We start from the raw sequence: 17,864 nt of genomic DNA, 5'->3' as shown, positions 1-17,864 counted from the left end.
GATCCTGGTTAATGTTAGAAGAGAAAGAATATTTCTGCTGCTAATCATTGAAGCCTTTTTAAATCCGGCACTGAATATGTTCTTAAAATTGGCAATAAACATACTCCTGCACACATTTTTTTCTTTCCCTAGGACTACAGAGTTAATATCTTCCTGAGACAAAAATGGAACGATCCCAGGCTGAAGCTCCCAAGCGATTTTCGGGGCTCAGATGCCCTGACAGTGGATCCCACAATGTACAAGTGTCTGTGGAAACCTGATTTGTTTTTTGCAAATGAAAAAAGTGCCAATTTTCATGATGTAACCCAGGAGAATATCCTCCTCTTTATTTTTCGGGATGGAGATGTCCTTGTCAGCATGAGGTACTTTGATGTTTAATATTTGTACATTTATATTTTCCTTTTAAAATCAGCATATCAGGGGGAAATATGTCAAATGACTTCTACTACCTCTGTTTCTACTTTCAGGTTATCTATTACTCTTTCATGCCCATTGGACTTGACCTTGTTTCCCATGGATACACAACGCTGCAAAATGCAACTTGAGAGCTGTATGTAAAACGAAACCCTAAATGACTATAGGAATAAAAATATTTAAAATTTCTAGGAAGTGCATTCTACTAATCTTAGGTAGCAATGGTAAAAACGAAGGCTTTTGATTACAAATAGTCATTAGAATAATTTATTTAAGGAAATTATCGTTAGTCTTTTACTATATTAATTTGTACTAAAACAAATCCTTTTGGTACTATACTAATTTTGTATTACAGTTAAATTGATGTAGGTGTTCACTTCTAACTGATTCCAATTGCCATCTTCATTTGAAATAGTAATGTAGGCAAGATAAAGGAGAAAATGCTTTCCTAATAATTTTCTGATATTAAAACCACATTTTTAGAGCAGAACATTTGAAAAACATGCAAAAATATTATTTAAATCGTACCAAGCATTCATTTTTCTATAGGTGTATAAACATTATTATTATTTTTTTTTACAAAATTGGATTCTCTATGTTTCTACAATCAGATATATTTCATATCATAAAACATGAAATAGGTGCACTAATTGAAATGGTTACCTCTAAAAATATTAATTTGCTATAATACTTGACTTTTAAAAATAAAATTCAAAATATTAACACTAAGCCCTAGCCGGTTTGGCTCAGTGGATAGAGCGTCGGCCTGCGGACTGAAAGGTCCCAGGTTCGATTCCGGTCAAGGGCATGTACCTTGGTTGCGGGCACATACCCAGTGGGTTGTGTGCAGGAGGCAGCCGATCGATGTTTCTCTCTCATCGATGTTTCTGACTCTCTGTCCCTCTCCCTTTCTCTCTGTAAAAAAATCAATGAAATATATTTTTTTTAAAAAAGAACTCACCCATGCATTTAAAAAAAATATTAACACTAATAGAAGGAATCTTCAACCTGATTAGTTGTTTACCATAACCTATTTCTGTGGAGAATAAACAATAATAACCTTGTAGGCAAGCATATGCTTGTTGGATGATATGTTTTAAAATTAATGATTATTAGCTGTTTTTTATTTAAGTTACTACTTAAAATTGGAATATTTATGCCTGTCCTAACATAAAATAAGGAAAATAAGATTTTGCAGATGTTAGTGTATATATGTCATGTTGGTGTATATATCACACATATGTGTGCTTGTGTATTTTCATTTAAAAACTCAACTATGTATTTATATTCCATTCTATTAACAGAAGAACTAAAATATTGCTTTAAAAATATATGCACTTTAGAGTTGAACGGTAGGTTACTATATGCTGTAAATGCCCATATGATCCCTGAGTCGTGGCCACATTACTTAAGCCCAGAATGTGTGCTTCAGTATGCCACAATGATGGCCACTGGACGGGTGGGGGAAGGATGGGATTGTTTTATTGCTCTCCTGTGGCAATGCAACCCCTTCAGGGAAGTTTGTAGTTACTTCTTAAAAATGTTTTGGTGCTTATATTTATTTTAAATTTTCCAGGTAGTATATTGCATGATTTGAAAGCTAGTATCACTTATTTATTACTTTTTCTTATTGATGACATTTCAGAATTCTCACATAATGTATATGACCCTGGGATTTTATATCTAATATGCTGATTATTTTGACATGTTCTTTCTTTAAGACAACTATCTTTAACTTTTGTGTTAATATTTTCATCAGTGGCTATAGATATTACCTAATTTTAATAACAATTTCATGTCTCTTTTCTTATCATTTTGGTGTTGAATATTCGAATTATTAAAATACTAAGAAAGCATTAATAATTGCATTTCAAACTAATATTTTTATTTATTTTTGTTTATAGTTGGTTACACAACTGATGATTTACGATTTATCTGGCAGTCAGGGGATCCTGTTCAGTTAGAAAAAATTGCCTTGCCTCAATTTGATATAAAAAAGGAGGATATTGAATATGGTAACTGTACAAAATACTATAAAGGCACTGGTAAGTAATGATCTTTAAGTTAAACAAAACTAAATTCTATTTCAAAGATCTGTTTTAATATTAATATATGCTAAGGGCAAAATAGAAGAAAACTAGTTAAAAATAAGTTCAATATTTATTAGTATAACTTTACAATATTATATTTAAATTTCTCATAAAATTGCATTCACTAAAGTTTTTAAAAACATTTTTATTACTGGAGAATTTTGCCTTTTTTAATGTAATTCTGGGTAGGAAGAGGTTTTCAATTTTTTATTTTAGTAATATGAACTTAGCCAGGTAGTGGTTTTGTAGATGTTATGAAGAAATTCTACTTTTGGCAAGATTCAATTTGAGACCAAACACTGTGGATATGAGCAACATAATTCATTTATACTCATCTATTGTCTGTGAGCAATTTTTAGGTAGTGGTTGACCAATATTATTAGTTGTAAAAAGCATTAATCTTCATGCTGTGCAAGAAGCAATGAGTGTGTGAAGTAATTTGACATAAGTCAGTATTTTTGTATGTTTGATATTATTGGCCTAGGTTATGGAACAGCCAATTATGAAAAGCACAACAAATTAACCTCATTCACTAATTACCCCCCAAGCTTTTACAGAAATAAAAATACAGTAATCACTACTCAATACTTTTATAATATGATTAGTCTTAACCTTTGAGTCTCTACTGATAGTTATATGTTACTGAGTGATTTTACATATTAAATATGGTGTTATTTTGATTAGCAATATAAATAAAAAGTGATTGAATTTTGATTATTACATTAATACTAATAATCAGTTTGACTTGTAAATACCACACAATTCGAATTACATTTCAGGAAGTAAATCAAGACAAAGATATTCAGGGATAGATATAAAGTTTACATTTATGGCAACATCTATGTTGACTGTTCAAAAATAACAATGTATAGTGTAATATATAGAATTCAGCAATATCAAATGTTTGAGCTAAAGTGTTGCCATCATGACATCATCAAGAACAAAATATAGCCCTAGCTGGTTTGGCTCAGTGGATAGAGTGTCAGCCTGCGGACTGAAGGGTCCCGGGTTTGATTCTGGTCAGGGGCATGTACCTTGGTTGCGGGCACATCCCTAGGAGGGGGTGTGCAGGAGGCAGCTGATTGATGTTTCTCTCTCATCGATGTTTCAAACTCTCTATCCCTCTCCCTTCTTCTCTGTAAAAAATCAGTAAAATATATTTTTTTAAAAAAGAACAAAATATAATTTAAAATATTTCTGTTGATATTAAAATAAAAGGGGGAGTGACATTTGCATATTAAGAGTGTTATAATAAATGCAACACTAGGCAACTCAGAGATAAAGTTAGTTTAAACATCTGTTGTTGTTGATCTTCAAATAAATGAATAGTCCTTAGGAACTACTTACATATAAATGGTATATAGTCAATTTTTATATAAATGTTATATAATTTGTTAATTTAATAACAGATTATTAAATAGTCTGGGGGCTATTTACATATATTTTACATTATTTATTTACATAGAAATGTTATATAACCTGTTACTTTATTTAAAGGTCAATAACAACAGATGCTTAAACTAACTTTGTCTACAAATTGGTTAGTGTTGCATTTATAACACTGCCAGAGGGGAGGGGAGTGGTGGGAGGGGTGAAAAGGTAAAGGGGAATAAGAGGTGCAAACTTCTTATTATAACTATAGAGTCAGCAGGTCAGGGGGATGTAATGTATAGCCTAGGGCCGTAGTTGGCAAAGGGCCACATGCGGCTCTTTGGCCCCTTGAGTGTGGCTCTTCCTAAGCCTTAGGAGTACCCTAATTAAGTTAATAACAATGTACCTACCTATATAGTTTAAATTTAAAAAATTTGGCTCTCAAAAGAAATTTCAATCGTTGTACTGTTGATATTTGGCTCTGTTGACTAATGAGTTTGCCGACCACTGGTGGTGAATATAATTCAATAAGATTATAATAACTTTGTACTGTGACAGATGGTTACTAGACTTATCATGGTGATCACTTCGTAAAGTTTATAAATGTGGAATCATTATGTTGTACACCTGAAACTAATACAATATTGATTCTCAACTATACTTTGATAATAAAAATAATTACCAAGTTTTTTGAAAGGCAAAACTAAAAAAGTGGTCATGTAAGTACTCAATGAACAAATCATAGACACATAGAATTTTAAATATAGAAGGGACCAGATTGATACTGAAATAAAATAACTGAGATGCAGGGTGACTGAATGTCACCAGGCAAATCAGGGTCAGCCATAGCCTAGGCGTATAGTATAGTATTCCTGCTCTCTATACTCCCCATTCAAATTAAGGAGACTGACTACAGTTTTAGGGATTTTTACAATTCACCTAGTAATTATAATTAAAAAAAACTTGAAAGTCAAGAAAAATCATTTGAGATGGTTGTGAAAACACATATTTAGCAGATGGCTTTTTGAGTTCTGGCTCTATTTTAGGCTTTGTTTTAACTGCTTTGTAGGAATTCTATGACTTAGTCCTCACAACAATGCTCTGAGTTCATTACTTTTACCGTATTCTCCCTGTTTACACATTAGGATAATGAAGCAAAGAAGCTGCCCAAAGTCTACTGTTACTAAATGATGTCCTGGGATAGTGAGTCTGACATCACTACACAACCTGTGGAGTCGGTCCTATTGGACTTTGACAATACTTACCCACATCCAGATTATATGCTTAACATTAACAGTCTATTGTTTTGAAAAAATGTAATATGTTTATCGAAGTTTTAAAATTCATCTAGAGATGAAAATAAAACTAGTAATCTTCTTTCTAATTTTAAGTAATAGCATAAAATTAAGGACCAGCATTGAAAATTATGGGGCTTTTAATTTTTTTTTACCTTTAATTCCTTCATTTAAAAGTCCCCATTTGGGGATTCAACAGTGAATAAAAGAGAGGGTGATGTCCTTTTATAGATTCATACTCTAATATGGTAAATAAATAAACTGATATAGTTAATTTTAGTTCTGAGAAAAAAATTAAAAGGTGTGCTGTGGTAGAGAGTACTTGAAGAATTACTCAAGATTTATGATAAGTAAAGCATTTTGTAGAATTTTTTTGTTATCATAAATAAGTCCCTGCTCTCTCATTAGTTACAGAAAAAATGATAACAAAAAACTTAAGGTTAATATAAAAATATTTGGCATTGTGTTTCAGTAAACATGCTTTATCAGCATTTACATGAATCATATGAATATAAGTAAATCATAAATTAATCTTTGCATAACATTGAGAAATGTATTTAGAAAACTAGAACATTCAAAACATATGGAATGCTTAATCAAGTAGTGAAAAAGATATAGAGAACAACATATATAAAATAATGGCCTACATATTCCTTAATGTGTACAGAAATATCAGAAATAATGAATTGGCTTTAACTTGATTAAAAATTGTTTTAATAATTGTAAAAATTGCAAAGGTGGAGAAATATGTGGGAAAGCAAGTATACAAAAATACTTAAATTGGAAGCCTGAGTGAATAATAACGAAATGAAATCCCACAGGAAATAGAAAATAAATTGAATTTGCCAATGAACATTTATATCAATTAGCTGCCCACCTGCCTCTCATAAATGTAACAGTACCAGGAAGAGATCAAAAAAGGTCAAGAAATGTTTCTCATAAAAGTTTATGGAGCAAATCGCGATAATATCCAAGCCTGTATTTTACTGCCAAATGCGTCCAGGTCTTGGGAAGCTCCCCCAGAAGTGCCTTCCTAAGGGAACGTGATGGAAACTTGCTTTAGAATACAGGACTCGTGTTATTTAGGCTGTCATTTAAACATGGTGGGATGGAATGCAAAAATTTGTCTTAAAGCGAACAACTCTATAGTAAATTGTCATATTTCTGACTACTTGGGCTACCTAAAAATACATAAGCACATTGTGTCATTCCCTGTTTCTCACATACTAGATGAATATAAAATTAACTTAAATGATACATTACAAAGCCAGGTACTTCAGAACCACTTGTGGGAAATACTGTGAGCTTCTTAACCGTAGCATATTGGATTTATGAAAGATTATATTTTGGAAAATTTGCACGTGATTGTTAGTTAGAAACATATGTTCTTGTTTGTCTGGGCAGGAAGTTAAGATGAGTGGCTGGAAACAGAAAAGGGAGGGACATTTTTTTATTATTTTATTGCCTTTTGTATCTTTTAAAACCTGTGTATAGTTTTCATGACATTAAAATTTAAAAAGAAAAAGAACAAACATTCTGCATTTATTGTTTTTTGATAATATGGAAACATGTGGCATAATTAGAATTTGCTTCAGCCCAAATCAGCTATTTATTGTTCTTACATGTTAGCTCTAATGATTGCAAATTTTGTTATAAGTACCATTAATGAATAAATATGAAGATTGTTCTAGTGTCAGAAGTGTATACATTCTTTATAACCGGGAAAAATAGGTAAATATTACTTTTTAAATGTAAAATAGTAAAAAGTAATATTGTTCTTTTCCTATAATTATTTTATTTATTCATTGTTAATTTATTTGTTTCAACATTTATAAATAACAATGTACAGTTTAGGCTGAACACAACTGAAGATATTTTAACTTCTTGGTATTTGTACATAACCTTACTTTGGTTGAATGGTAAATGACATTTTTATTTAAATTTAGTGCTTTAGGCATTAAATATCACACTTAAATTGCTGACTGAAAGTACTAAAGCATTTAAAAATTAAATACAAACATCTGGAAATATTTCAGTGTTAGGAGACTATTTACGTCACTTATTTTCTGTCTCAAGTCAGCAATGGTTATTATGAGGCTGCTCATAATTTGTGATTAATTTGGGGGAACTAGTTGATGTCATAGCAGCTCCAAAATTATGTTGTAAAGAAATGTCTGCATTTGTCTCAGCTTGTGAAAATGAAGTCCTTTCCCTCAGTCAGAGAATGTTTGAGGGCCTGGAGCGGAGGAAGGGAGAATTGAGAGGAATCTCAGATGCTTGTACTTTATAATATTCTATCTAAATAAAATGAAAACACTTATTCTCGCTAATGTTTACTTCCAATACATTCTTAGTTTTTAAGGCTTCAATATGCATTTAAGTGTAGGAGACTGCCCTGCTTTATAGATAAGAAGTGATAGATGCGGGTGAAAAATTATACTGACCACATGTAGTTCAGGAGTGTTTCTGGACTTATCCGGATTTGGTTTATTGCTCCCTGTATGATTCCTTGAGATAATTTGCTCAGAGAGTAAATGAGAAGTTTAAGTCCATTACAAAGGCAGTGATGGAAGTGGAGCCACACATTGGTATCTGTTTCTCAATGTCATAGTGAAGTTGTGAAAGGTCAGGTGAAACTGGCCCTATAGTGTCATCCTTATAGACCACACCATACACACACACACACACACACACACACACACACACACACACACACACACACACTAGTTGACTTTGTGAAACTGTCTCAAATAGAAGTAACATAACTTATAGGTACCTTATTGATTTCTGAAGTTGGATGTGGGTGAGAACCTCATGTTAATACGTTTGTTTCGGAAGGGTACTACACCTGTGTGGAAGTCATCTTCACCCTGCGGAGACAGGTTGGGTTTTACATGATGGGCGTCTACGCCCCGACCCTGCTGATCGTGGTTCTCTCCTGGCTTTCCTTCTGGATCAACCCGGACGCCAGTGCTGCCAGAGTGCCGCTGGGTAAAGTGCTCCATACTTCCCTCTTGTGTCAGGAATGTGTGATGTCTTTAGTGAACTAACTATACAGTCAAATATTTTGAAATAATTAGTTTGGGAGTTGATGGCAAGCTTTTTCTTCCTTTTTTTTTAACCTCCTTAAAACGTGCCATTAAGTTAGATTTTCTCAATATTTAGGCACTCTAATTAAGCTAAGTTTTTTTTTTGTTTTTTGTTTTTGTGTGTGTGTGTGTGTGTGTGTGTGTGTCCTTGGGGCATTTTCAACAGTAAATCAATCCTACTTTGACTTTCATAAAATAATTATTAATATGTGATATTCACTGATAACTAAAGTCTAAATTCCCAAATAGTGACAAACTTAAAACAACAACTTTTATGAAAATCTTTCCAATAAATATTTTATACTATCTTATACTCTTTGTCAGGGATATAAAATCCTACTTCGTTTTTAAAAAATAACTAAGCATCACTTTCCTAAACATCAGTTATTATGTGCTATATCAGTGATGGCGAACCTATGACACGCGTGTCAGAGGTGACACGCGAACTCTTTTTTGATTGATTTTTCTTTGTTAAATGGCATTTAAATATGTAAAATAAATATCAAAAATATAAATCTTTGTTTTACTATGGTTGCAAAGATAAAAAAATTTCTATATGTGACACGGCACCAGAGTTAAGTTAGGGTTTTTCAAAATGCTGACACGCCGAGCTCAAAAGGTTCGCCATCACTGTGCTATATCATCAGCAGTGGCTAGAAAGAGTAAGGGCTGGTTATCCATACTCTCCAATTCGTTATTTTTAATGTTCTGTGACATGGAAGCACCATTAGCCAGAGTTGAAAATCGTGTCAGTACAGGGACTAAAAGGTCTGTGCTTAGGAAAGTCATCAAGAGCCTTTCTAATGAGTAAAGTGAATGAATTTCAAAGTAAGGACATTTTGTTTGGTGTGTTTGTTAGGAGTGTTTTAAATCTTTCCATGACTGTGTGTATGTGTATGTGCATGCATATGTGTTTGTTCTGAATATCACCTAGAACTCACATAGGTAAAAATGTGATATATCTGACTTCTCAGTGACTGATTGGTTGCAGAATTTCATTTTTTTCTTCCATCAGAAAAGCCTTGTGCAAATCTCCCTGTTCCAACTTATAGGAATAATTAAATGAATTATAGATTTTGAAAATAAGGAAACCAGGAAAGAAGCAATGAAAATGACAACATTGTCTGAATAACAAACTTGGAGGTTTACATCTAATAAAAACCACAGAGACCAAATCTATGTCTTAATAACCAAACGTGTGGAAATTTTATTCTAAGGGTCACGTATCAGTATTGAAGACAATGACAATTGATAGATTAATTATTGTAGAGGATAAGAATTAACTATGCAGTATAATTTTCTGTCGATAAAACACCCAAAACTAGACTTAAATTACTAGACTTGTCAAAAACATTATGCATTCCCCCCTCCCCCGCCCCGCAAATAGTCAATATTTTTTTGGTTTACTAGAAATATTTTACTCTCATGTAGTAACACAGGGGTGAGCAAAAGTAGGTTGTTTTGTGTGTGTGTGCCATTGTGGCATTCTTTTGAGTTAACAAAGCTATTGTAACAATCATAACTTGCATGTCTTTTTCCATATGAACAACTTACTTTTGCCCTGCTCTGTGTAAATTGAAATGTCAGTACATATATACTATGGAATACTACTCAGCCATAAGAAAAGATGAAATACTGCCATTTGTGGCAACAAAATAAGTCAGTCAGAAAAAGCTAGAACCCTATGATTTCACTCCTATGTGGGATATAAAACTGAAACTTACAGACAACAGTATGGTGGTTACCAGAGGGAAGGGTTTGGGAGGGGTAGTAAAGAGTAAAGAGAACCAAATATATGGTGACAGAAGATGATTTGACTTCGGGTGGTGAGCACACAAAGCAACCTACAGATGATGTATCCTAGAAATATACACTTGAAACATATGTGATCTTGTTTCCCAGTCTCACCCCAATAAAATTAATGAAAAAATAAAATATGAAGAAATGTCTGGCTCCCAGGGGTACTTTGGAGTTAGCTTTACATATAGCAGAATTTACATATAGCAGAATTTCCTTTTTTCCTTTAAAACCGGAATCATTTGCTTTCTCTAAAATAACCAGGAATGTTCTCTACTTTGTCTTTCCTATGACATTTAAAAAAATTGTGACCCTTATCAGTAAATTGCTTTATATGTTCTATTTTTGTTCGGATTCAGTTGTTCATGGGATCAAATTCAACTCTTCAACTGTCTAAAAGAATGCTAAAGAAACGAAATAAGCTTTGTAGCTTCCTCAGAGATACTAGAGAAGAGTTTTAGATAGCTTTAATATTTAAACCAGCTCCAAAAGGTGTTTTTATGTCTCAGTTTAAATTTCTATTTCTTTGTTTACTGAGTATTTACAAACATCCCCAACCACATTTAATAATGCTGACCTAAAAAGTCTGTGTGTATTATTTCTTCTACTCTTTGTGCTTTAAAGGGACCTGATGAATTGTTCATGGGTCTCTGGAGCTTATTGGAGAGGGAGTTAGTTAAAGAGTAATGGTTGCAGGACATTTTTCCACAGGGCTAAATAGCAACTTTAATTCCCACTTCTGTTTCTGTAGGTATCTTTTCAGTACTCAGCTTGGCCTCTGAGTGCACAACCCTTGCTGCTGAACTTCCCAAAGTCTCCTACGTGAAGGCTCTTGATGTATGGCTCATTGCTTGTCTTCTCTTTGGGTTTGCCTCCCTTGTGGAGTATGCTGTTGTCCAGGTGATGCTAAATAACCCCAAACGAGTTGAAGCAGAAAAGGCCAGAATTGCTAAGGCTGAGCAAGCAGATGGAAAAGGTGGAAATGCGGCTAAAAAGAATACTGTGAATGGTACAGGGACTCCGGTTCACATTAGCACTTTGCAGGTAAGAATGCAATGATCCAACCAGATGATTTCCCCCATCATGGCTCTCTAGTGCCAGGAGAGAGATACTGTTCTGTGGGCGTAAAGGTTTGATCAAATTGGCATTCACTCATTTTTTCTCATTGATGAAAAGAAACTAAGCACTACATACTTTTCGGGAAACAAACAGAAACCATGTAGGTCACATACTCATTAAGGAAAAATGTCCAACACCTTATCACGTTTTTGGTGGACTTTCCACTGAGTTTAATGATGTGTCTCTGCGTTGATGTCACCATCCCATGTGGAGGTCTTGCCAGAACTACAGACCGCCTTACAAATGTTTCTCATCTGTAAGTTTTAGTGAAAGGCCAGAGGACGTTGGGGAAGCACCAACCTTCTACTTACAGTGAAGGCTTAGGGGAGCTATGCTCCGGATTAAATCCCCCTACATGTTTCCCATCAATTTAGAGAGTTTCACCCAGAACAGGACAGGCAGGCTACTTACTTATTGGGTGCCTGGCTCACAGGGAAACTAGCACATAGTTTGAGATCTGCCCAGCCTAGGGGTGAGTACCTGGAGAACTGGACAGGTTTCACTCTTTCACGTTGTCTTGTCCTTGATCATAGGTCTAGGAATAGTGGTTGATGTTTGTAGGTTCAGGTTTGATAAATCCTGAAGCAACAGGCTACTTCATGGATTCGGATAGTGTCTCCCAAGTGTCTCTAATTGGTGTCCTCTGGTTGGGAAGACTAATAAACCAATAGATGATTTCCACTGAGCTTAGCATGGAAAATTCCTCAAGAGACTATTGGTATATTGCATTCTACAACCTTGAAACTTTTGCTTGCTCTGTCTATTTTCTGGCCCCATGCGACTCAGTGTGTTGACCACTCCCCTAAATGAGATAAGTATGCTACATACGTATTGTTATGTACAAAAGCAAGCAAACAGTTCTTATGTGATGCTGCCTGTAGATGTTTCCTTTTTTGCTAAGTAATTGAACTCACTTTCTGAGACTACAACTAAGACTTCTGCAAATTATTAGTTGCTACTTTGCAGGACATTTCCTCAGACCTTATAACTCTTTAATACCCTAATCATTTTCATAGAGAATAACTTTTTCATTAATGGAGAGCTATCATGGCCTTAAAGAAGTAATGTCTTTGCCCAGCTAGTGTGGCTCAGTGGTTGAGTGTCAATTCATGAACCCAGAGGTTACAGGTTCGATTCCTGGTCAGGGCACATGCCCAGGTTGTAGACATGTGGCAACAGACTGATGTATCTCTCTCATCGATGTGTCTACCTCTCTATCCCTCTCCCTTCCTCTCTCTTTAAAATCAATAAAAACATATTTTTAAAATGAAGTCACGTCTTTGACATGTCTTACCTGCCCACTGACAGCTCCCAATCTTACCACTTCCTCATATTTCCAACCAGCTAATCTGCCCACCCTCTAACTTGGATCCCGGTGAAGAGATCTGGAGATAGGAAGCAAAGATGTTCTGTAAAGCAGGTGCTTGATTTCAGGAGTGCCACAATCAGCTCCATTCTCTAGTGTGTGGTGGGGCCTCTGTAACTACAGAAATTCTCTAGTCACACGGAACACCAATGTGCAGATGAGCTTGGAATCTTAATGCATTCCATGAAGTGGGGTATTGAGGGAAGGAGACACACGAGAACCAGATTTTCAGAGCACTGTAGAACATATCAAGATTATTTATGAACATAAATATGAAGAATAAATAGGATCCAGAGTATTAGACTAAGTTATATTATTTTAAATTCAGCTTTTAAGCATTGAAATAATTACCTAATGAATAAAAGTTCAGTATATAATAACTTCTGTATTTTAATCCTCTGTTTTCAGTTGCTAATAGACACAGGCGTGTCTGGATTCTGAAATTGCTATGACATTTTACTACAAAAGTGATAGAGTGATGCTTAGAGAGATTAAACGTTGACCAGAAATTCTAATATCCAGATGTAAATGTAAATTACTCTTCTTTCTTACAGGCCAAAATGCAATTTCAAATTTTAATATTGTAACTATGTAATGTTTGCATCATCAGACAAGCTTCAAAATGAGAGAATGTGTCCAGAAATAATTTAGCTTTAATGTAAGCATCAAACTTACAGTAAATGTGTGTGAGAAATTTGTAAGATTGTTACACATTGACACATGAAAAAAAGTATAAAAAAAGAAATTAAACATTTTTTGCCTTTTTAATTTAGTGCTTTTCGTTTCAAAATGTATTTGCTCTAGTGTATTTTGCTTTCAGAACATTTTGCTTTTGCTGAGTAATTTCAATCAGATATGTCATTTATTTTTAGACAGAATAACAATATTAATGGGAGCATAATGAAATTTGGGTTATAGAAAACATTTAAGGATGATTTTTAAAAATTGATCTCAGAAAGGAAGGGAGAGGGAGAGAGAGATAGAAACATCAATGATGAGAGAGAATCAATGATGGGCTGCCTCCTGCACACCCCCCACTGGAGACCAAGCCTGCAATCTGGGCATGTGCTCTGAACAGGAATCCTACTGTGACCTTCTGGTTCATAGTTTGATGCTCCACCACTGTGGCACACCAGCTGGGCTAATGCTGATTTTTTAATAATGTTCTTGCTAAGAAACATAATGATAAAAAAAATTTAAGAAAGATCAATGATAATTTAACCTAGCTTTTAGTAAGAAGTTTTCATAACTTCATAATTTTGACTACATACAGAAATATACCATTATTCATTTATAATTGTCTAAGTTTTCCCTCCCTAAATTTTGTACTTCCTCAGCTGTTACTAAATTTTGGTTACTAATTTGTTCACTCATGTATTTCTTTTTTATTTAATAAGTACAGTTAAGGACCTACTGTTGTCAATATCATCCTGTTCTTAATACCTAGTATGTGCTATTTACAACAAAGGTATTTTGAATAAAAGACAAAATAGTATTCATGTCTATGGATTTGAATAAATTCATATATAAAAGTTGTTGTTCATGCATGAATAAAATAGTTGTTTCTTTATAGGAATGATGTGTTTTTAAAGTTAAATGTTGATTTAAATTTTATGTAATATATAGAGTTTATTCATTTTGAGCATATTTTTATCTTCTGTGGAAATACCATTATCACATTGAAATCGTGCCTAAGTCTTCTGCTCAAGAAACATCATAAAAGGTGATTTGCTATTAAACGTGTATAGACACAGAATGAAAAGAATCAGAAGGAATACCTCAGAGGTTAAAATTTGAAGCATTAGGTGGTTTTAAATTTGCATTATTTTTTTTACAGTTTCATTATTATACTACCTCATTTTTGCTACCAGTAATTTTGAGAAGTGACAAGTTTATATGAAAGTGAGACCCATATGAGAAAATAATGAGAAATTATAAATTGGAGATTAATATAATCAAGATCACTTTTAAGAATGTGTTAATAACTAGGGTTACTATTTCTTTTATAAGCACTTTATTGAGTCCCTCTTCATGTGATAATTGTTTAAAATGGTGTTTATATTATAAACTATTTTATACTTTTATGTACATATAAATGATACATATGTGTAGAGAGTAATTAAAAAAGGAAGTTGTCTGTTTAAAATTTCTGATGAAAGGGACAAGATGAGATCAGCCAATTTGTTAATGAGTCATGAGCTATTTAAGGAACCTGAGAACTTCTCAGTAGGAAACTTAATCTTATACCTTATTTAGTTGTGTCATATCATTAAAAATTACTTCTGTAATAGATAGAGGTTCTTTCCACCAACACACACACACACACGCACACACTGATTTCAAATACATCTCTGGAAAAAGTTTTAACAAAATAAAACTTAAAAATTTAGTATAACCAAATTGAAACTTTTTGGAGTGCTTTTCTATGCTATATGTTAACATTGAAGAAATCATTCTTCTCTTACTGACATGTTTACTATATTTAAATAATATTTCTGAATAAATATTCTATACCTACATTTGAATAAACTATATAGATAAAATTCTAACATCATTAAAATTGCTAGAATATAAAAATATGTTTATGTGAATATTTTTATGCAAATAAAAATAATTAAAATTTATGTAAATAAAAACAATTGGAAGTATTTCTGTGTGACAAGTCCTAACATCACATAAATTTGGCTTCTTGTTTAGTTATTTACAGATATAAAAGCCACATATAAAATATCATTTACAGTAAATGCATTTCTATACTAAATACATGTGGCCTTTTTTGTGAAAAATAAAAATAACTGATAAGAAGGCATACTTTCTAAGTCTAAAGCTAGAGTTCTTTGTTTTGATGAATGAATCTAAAGTAAAGTGAGTGCATCTAAAGCTTTTAGAGTGGAAAGTTTTAAAGGGAGAAAGTATGGGATATCCACCGTATCCCAGATTTTGAAAACTGCTTTGATAGTTTGAGGATAATGCAAAGATTTGGTATGTAGAGTCTGTTCTCAATTTGTCTTCCAATCAAGGTAATTATGTACTCTTTACAGAAACTCACTGATACATGCTGAGACCTACACATTCCTCAGACAGCCCTGGAAACCTAGAACTTTAAATGCGGTCTTCTGTCTGGAACAGAATAATCTCTGTAGCATGCACTCTGGCTAAAATACGCACCATTTCTTCAGGTTCTCTGAGTGTGGTTTGCTAATTCAACTTTAGCCAACAAGTTAGGAATTCCTCTCACTAGCAAAGCTTTGGTTCATGATAGTTGTGACCATCTTTTAGTTCTTATTTGTGAGTGTGGTTTAGAGACAACAATCTGTCTCACTGGGGTGGTAAACACTTTTATCATTTATAAACCACCTTATTTGGAAATAGTGTCCACAAGTCAAAGCTTACAAGTACCGGAAGATTTCTGTAATCCATATATTGTAGTAATATGGTCTGTGTTGTGATTAAATATTGGATTTTTATTCATTGGTCTTTCAGTTGAGAACTCACAAGCCTGGGAGCACCCAAGATAACTGCTTATTTGCATTTTGATCCCTTAACATAAAATAACCCATCAAAGTTCATTCCATGACCTAAACCTTGAAATAGACCACATTTTAGAGTTAAATGTTCAGGCAATCTGATGGTTTAACCAGTTGTCTTTTATATCTGATTTTTAAAATATCCTTTTGAAGAGATGTGTTTTATAAATAGAAAATTCTAAATACACGCTGTGTTTAATTTTTATTTCCAGGTTGGTGAGAACAGATGCAAAAAAGTTTGTACTTCAAAGTCTGACCTGAGATCTAATGACTTCAGCATTGTGGGGAGCTTGCCAAGAGATTTTGAATTATCCAACTATGACTGCTATGGGAAACCTATCGAAGTCAACAATGGACTTGGGAAATCGCAGGCAAAGAGCAACAAGAAGCCTCCCCCCGCCAAACCCGTTATTCCAACAGCAGCAAAGAGAATCGACCTTTATGCAAGAGCATTGTTTCCGTTCTGCTTCTTGTTCTTCAATGTTATATATTGGTCTGTATATTTATGATACACTGTTTCCCATTTCTATAAAAAAATCCCATTTCATTGTGACCAACCTCACTCCTCAATGCCAATCTGTGAAGATATATTGCATTTTGGATGCCATTTGATTGTAAAAAAAAAATGTGGCACCTAAATTTTGAATGGCAGCATGGTCTTGTTACATCTGTGCTCTAAAAATGATGTATATATGTATAGCAAACATATTGCTTTAGGAATAAATGAAGGGTAAGCATACTACATAAAATAAAATTCAAATAATTCTCTGCAGTTAGTGTAAATTGCAAATACTTCAGATAATTCTGATAAAATGACATGCACGCTGAATCCTGTTATGATCACCATTCTAAGATATGTAGTATTTCAAATTTCCTTCCTTGTAACTTTCAGAGAAAGCCATCTTATTCTTGTATAATTTTTGATGGTTTTATCACAGATTAAGCAAAGTCATATTACATATTATTTAAACTTTGTAAGTAGAGGTATATCAGCTATAATTATGTGGGCTCTGTGGAGAAATAAAGTTTAGAAATTTACTAATTTGTAAAATCAGCTCATTTTAAAGTGTGTCTGTGTTGTCAAAAGGCCAGATAATAAAACACAGTAATCATTTTTGAAGCAAAGGGATATCTGGATTTATGTAAATAAACTGAATTCTGGCTTCTGATAAGATAAAAATAAAGGCTAGATACATTGACTAAGTATTTCTGATAAAAGAAATTGTATTTAACCCACATTAAAACCTAAATATATTTTCATGGACTTCATTTGCTGATACAGAGTATACACAATACTTGTGCCTTATAAAGAGTGACATCTATTTTAAATTGGAATATAGCAAAGGATATGTGATTTTACATCACATTTAAGAAACCAAGAGGAAAATACCCTATTAATAGAAGTAACTTGAGTTGAGGTGGTGGGGATAAGGGGAGCCCATAATCATTTAAGACTTTTAACTTATTTTATTAAAATGCTTACATATTTTTAAGTAAAATTTAAATTTTTCTTAATTCATTTATTTTTTCGCATTTATTTAAATATGATTTTTAAATTTGTCACACAAAAAATTAAAGATTAGGTAAATATCTTTGTTTATGTTAGGCCTGACTTCTCTGTATGTCCTTTTTTGTTAAAGGTCTAGACTACCTAGATTTACTGAGTTCATCTTGTTCTAACCTGAAAATAGGCACTTTGTAGTCTCTAAGATTCCCATTTCCTAGTAATATCACAGTACCTTTTTATTTCTCCAAAGCTGAAATTAGAACTATCAGTAATTCACATAGCATAAATA

At 33.3% G+C, this 17,864-nt stretch overlaps 1 protein-coding gene across 1 annotated transcript in view; it reads left to right on the top strand.

Annotated features, from left to right (window-relative positions):
* The window catches only part of GLRB (glycine receptor beta), a 51,437-nt gene extending 33,868 nt beyond the window's left edge, over positions 1 to 17,569 (top strand). The window contains exons 4-9 of the mRNA XM_023755463.1: positions 133 to 362; positions 468 to 550; positions 2,319 to 2,459; positions 8,009 to 8,161; positions 10,808 to 11,100; positions 16,281 to 17,569. Coding sequence (XP_023611231.1) covers positions 133 to 362; positions 468 to 550; positions 2,319 to 2,459; positions 8,009 to 8,161; positions 10,808 to 11,100; positions 16,281 to 16,577 — 1,197 coding nt within the window. The 3' untranslated portion in view covers positions 16,578 to 17,569. The remainder of the gene's footprint in view (positions 1 to 132; positions 363 to 467; positions 551 to 2,318; positions 2,460 to 8,008; positions 8,162 to 10,807; positions 11,101 to 16,280) is intronic.
* Positions 17,570 to 17,864: the final 295 nt, after the last annotated feature.

Source organism: Myotis lucifugus, unplaced genomic scaffold (assembly GCF_000147115.1).
Source record: "Myotis lucifugus unplaced genomic scaffold, Myoluc2.0 scaffold_1, whole genome shotgun sequence".
NCBI lineage: Eukaryota > Metazoa > Chordata > Mammalia > Chiroptera > Vespertilionidae > Myotis > Myotis lucifugus.
The sequence above is the reverse complement of the archived record's forward strand: the minus strand, read 5'-3'. Positions and strand labels throughout refer to the sequence as shown.